The sequence below is a fragment of the Brassica oleracea genome, chromosome C3 (assembly GCF_000695525.1).
Source record: "Brassica oleracea var. oleracea cultivar TO1000 chromosome C3, BOL, whole genome shotgun sequence".
NCBI lineage: Eukaryota > Viridiplantae > Streptophyta > Magnoliopsida > Brassicales > Brassicaceae > Brassica > Brassica oleracea.
In genome coordinates, this window is record NC_027750.1 from 13,434,595 (window position 1) to 13,439,448 (window position 4,854).

The 4,854-nt window shown below is 35.2% G+C and overlaps 1 protein-coding gene across 1 annotated transcript; it reads right to left on the reverse strand.

The window, feature by feature from the left end:
* Positions 1-4,347: 4,347 nt before the first annotated feature.
* Positions 4,348-4,854, reverse strand: LOC106329922 (glutathione S-transferase T2-like). The gene has a single exon (XM_013768520.1). It carries the CDS (start codon positions 4,852-4,854, stop codon positions 4,348-4,350), a length of 507 nt encoding a protein of 168 aa, XP_013623974.1.

The window sequence follows — 4,854 nt, forward strand, 5'->3', positions numbered from 1 at the left end:
GTCGGTTGTCCACTTGGGATTTGTTTTGGAGTGTATTTTCGACGAAGAAATTCTCACTTTATTCGAAGAACCGGCCGGGTTCCCCATGAAAATCTATGGATTGGTTCTTGATAGCTTAACCGGTTCTCTATTTGAGTTTTGTTTTAACTTGGTTCTTTGCTGTGTTTATTAGTACTTGTTATCAGTATCACAAGGAATGCCCTTCACCCGCCCATTGAATTAGTTTGTTCCGAATGATTTTTCTTAAATCCGAAAAATTAAAAACTCAAAAACCCAAGCTAAACCAAGCCCAATCGAATAACCAGCACATCCCTACGAAGAACAACTCATAAGAGCATGTTTATTAGTGAGACCCATTTATGTAATGATTTTTTAATTATTAAAATTATCCCTTATAAACTAAATCATAAGTCACTTCACCAATCAGATTAGGCCATGTAATTACTGTTTAAAATTTTGTAAGAAAATAATTAAAATTAAAAAAAAATCGAAAAAAAAATGTAACTACCCACTTTCTTTTTCTCCATACTCCTATCCAACGAAACTCTCAATTGAAAACATAATATTTAAACCACCTCTATTCCAGTTCTACAGAACCATTCCGTTCTTCATCTCAATTCCATCTTCTATAAATATTTTCACCTAAAATGTTTATGAACCTTTTTGCAGAAACAAATCGCAAATGTCACTGGGTACTCATGTTGCCCAATTGAAGCTTTCTATTAAAGCATGGAAGATAAAAAGCTTGAAAATTGTTGGATATTCAACATATAATTTCCAGGTGAGTTATGAAATTATGTTTAATTGTAACGTTGCATTGATCATATTTTGATCACTATTCGCATCTATCTCAAACCAAGTAGTTTTATAGAAAAAGTTAAATATCTCAAACCATGTTCTAACAAGTACAGTTCACTTTGAGTTATATACTTTACACCCTTGATAAATTGATCGTTCTTTTTTCAGCTACTCATCACCCTTATGAAAATTAGAACTTTAATTATGTTTGGTTTTTAAGATAAAGCTACCTTATAATCTGATATGAAGTCGTCGTCAAATCCATTTCTGACATTGCTCTTAACTGTACGAGAAGTGTCTTAAACTACTATTGAATATGAAAAAATAGGCAATTAAAAAACATATATATGTTCGTATCTATTAGGGTGCTCTGTTCCAACTTTAGACCTGCAAAATACATAGTCGTATTTCTTATATAGTTATATGTAGGTGTGGTTTGTGGTATTAGGAGGATTCACTCTGGAAGATCTGAGGAGTAATAGACCAAAAACATAAGTAAGTTTAGACATCTCTTTCAATATTTAAAAATCACTCTTGGATCTTGATATATATATTTTATTATGTGCTTAATCATCCTCAGTCATTATTACCTCCAGTGCGTCGATGTTCATATTGGGGTTGAGATAAATAAATTTTGTCTATGCTCTACAAGTATTTGTGTTCCTACAGTTCATCTTCACGGAAGCCGAAAAGATAATGTATAGTGAGAAAGGTAATATTTTTGAAACCAATAAACGTTCAATAGGGGAATCTATATAGTTTTTTTCATACTCAAAACATTTCTAGCATATGTTTCAGGAACTAGAACAACAGATGAGCTCTGAAAGAATCATGTAGTTCTTCTAACATGGAGCTGCAAATCCACCTTTAAATGGAGTTGCTGATTCCCAGGATCTGATTTATTTGGTCAATGTAAGTGTCAATTAAGAATATGCCTTAATGTGTCAACTAGGAAAAGATTTCTTTCACAAGGCTGTTTTGATTAGAGTATTTAATTCGATTTTAATGTTTTAGTCAGATCGGGTGTGTAATTTATCATTTATGTCATTTAGATAAAAACAATTATACTTACATAGTGAAGGTCACATATTCTCAAACTAACGTGTAAAGTAATTTTAATTATGTGTTACATAATTTAAAACAATATTATAAACTTTAATAGAACTGACTTTTGTGTTTATAGTTAATCAGTGATAAATTTGTTAATGTTTTTTATGGTTAACTTTTTTTTGGCTAAGTTTTACCCATGTAAATTATGTGTATATAACTAAATAGCAAAATTTTTCTTTTTTTTTTTAATTTAAATGGTAAGAAGAAAACGTTTCCGTGCGTAGCACAGGTACCAACAATATTTTGCTAAGAGACGGTTAATTATTGGGGTTTATTGGTGGTAACTTAATTAAAGTTCTTAACCAATAAAAAAAATTAAAAACAATTTAAACATAAAATTTTAAACAAAAATTAAATTTATTTATTAAATAAAATAAAGTCAAACATAACATTTTAAACATAGATTTTAAAATAGAAACATAAAAACATTAAAACAAATATTACAGAAATGAACGATAATAATTTCAAAGTGGCATCGAAGCTCAGTTGTTGTCTTGATCACTTCCGAATTTACGCCATATATGTTCAACCAAATCACCTTTTAGTTGTTCATGCGCTTGTCTATCACGAATTCTCGTTCGAACACTCATCTGGTTGGCGATATTAGTAGGGATATCTGTAGAATAGGTCATATCAACATGTGAACTTCCGCTCCCTTCTCCTTGTTGGAAATCTGAGACATCATATTGAGAGTATTCATCTCGTTCGTCTTCTACTATCATATTATGGAGTATGATGCATGCTCTCATAATCTTCCCAATCTTGACTTTATCCCAACAAAGTGCCGGATTTTTAACAATGGAAAATCGAGCTTGCAAAACTCCGAAAGCCCGCTCGACATCTTTTCGGACAGCTTCTTGACGTTGCGCAAATAAAACTGCTTTTGGCCCTTGTGGAATTGAAATATATTGGATAAAATTTGCCCATTTTGGATAAATACCATCGGTGAGATTGTAAGCCAAATGGTACTCTCTTCCGTTGACCGAGAAATTCACTTGCGGTGCTCGACCATTTATCATGTCATCAAAAACCGGGGAGCGATCAAGAACATTAATATCATTTAAAGTACCTGGAGGTCCAAAAAACGCATGTCATATCCAGAGGTCATATGAAGCAACCGCCTCTAAAACGATTATGGATTTTCCCGAACCACGAGTATATTGGCCTTTCCAAGCGGTGGGACAATTCTTCCACTCCCAATGCATACAATCGATGCTTCCTATCATCCCGGGAAATCCGCGAAGCTCTCTAATATGAAGAAGACGCTGAAGATCAGCCAGTGTTGGTCTTCTTAGGTATTCATCGCCGAACAAATTTATTATTGCTTCCACAAAATTTTCCACACATAACCGAGCAGTGGTTGCACCGAGCCGGAGGTATTCGTCGACCGCATCAAGAGCAGAACCATATGCCAACACACGAATAGCTGTTGTACACTTTTGAAGTGCATATAGACCAAGTCTTCCGGTAACGTCTTGCTTTTGACGAAAGAATTGAACTTCATTGGAGAGACGATCAACAATACGTATGAACAATGCCTTGTTCATTCTAAATCGTCGTCTGAATAGATTTTCAGGATATGTGGGAGTGTCACTGAAATAATCATTCCATAACTGAAGATGGCCTTCTTCACGGTTTCATTCGATAAAAACTCGTTTTTTTCTTGTCCTCCTTTCGTCTTCTTGATCACCATAAACATTGCACAAATTGTCAAATGTTTGATCGAAAGTTTGATCAAAATATTGATCAAATGTTTGATCGAAAATTTCATCAAGGGCCCCTCCAAATTATGATGAGAAGAAGAAGCCATGAGGAGGTTGGTTTTACAATCTTGTTTACGATATGGAAATTTTTGATAAAAGATAGTGAGAATGGTGAGAAGAATGAGATAGTGTGAGAGTAAAGATAGAGAGATGGCTTGTGAGAGTAGAGATAGAGAGATGGCAATGGCTTGTTATCAAAATGTTACGAATATATAACAACATCAACACTGGAACACTCTACAAAGACAACACTTAACAAATCACAGCAATATACAAAACTCCAAAGACCTGTGAGCTCCAATGCAATGTGATTACAAGACTCCAAAGACCCATGAACTCTGTCTTTTGCTTTACACCCGTGACCAGACTCCAAAGACCCGTTAGAAGACTCCAAGGACCCGTGAACTCTTTCTTTTGATTTTGACTCCAAAGACCCGTGAACCTGCAAGAACAAAATGAAGAGACGATCAAACACATTGAAACTTAAAGAATTGGTGCAAGATCAAACACATTGAACATGAAACTTAAAGAGAGACCATTTTATACATGAAACTGTCAACTACATTTTATACTCCAAACTTAAAGAGAGACCATCTTAACAGGAAACTTAAAAACGAAACAGAGCTTAAACATGAAACATGAAACATGAAACAGAAACTTAAACTTTAACATGGAACTAATTTGACATCAAGTCACTAATCAGCTTCTTCTTGAGGGTTTCTTCACACTCAGATAGATGTTCTTTTTTTCCAATAAGACCTTCAAGGAGACTCATCTTAGACAACATTGATTTGGCGGCCAAATCCTGCTGTTTGATTGTCCACATCGTCTGGAACCCATTCATCGTCTGCTCATCTACCACCGGCTTCTTAGCACTCAGCTTTGAGGCCTTCACACCCGGGGGACGCTTGGAGCAAGTTGCTTGAGAGCGTGAGGAATCAGCATCGTCCTCACACTTCCTCTTCTTCAAGCTCCCTTCGGTTTTAGCAGTAGCAAGCTCGCACCACTTCTGGTCGTGGCACAGTTCCTTCCAAGTGTGTTCAAGAGTGAATCTCTTCTTGTAGTTGTTGTAGAAGATTTGATGAGCAAGCTTGAGGACATCAGTCTCATTCTGGCCGCTTGTTTTTTCTCTAGTAGCCGCTTCGTACGAGCCACAGAACTTTGACACAAGGTCATTGATCAT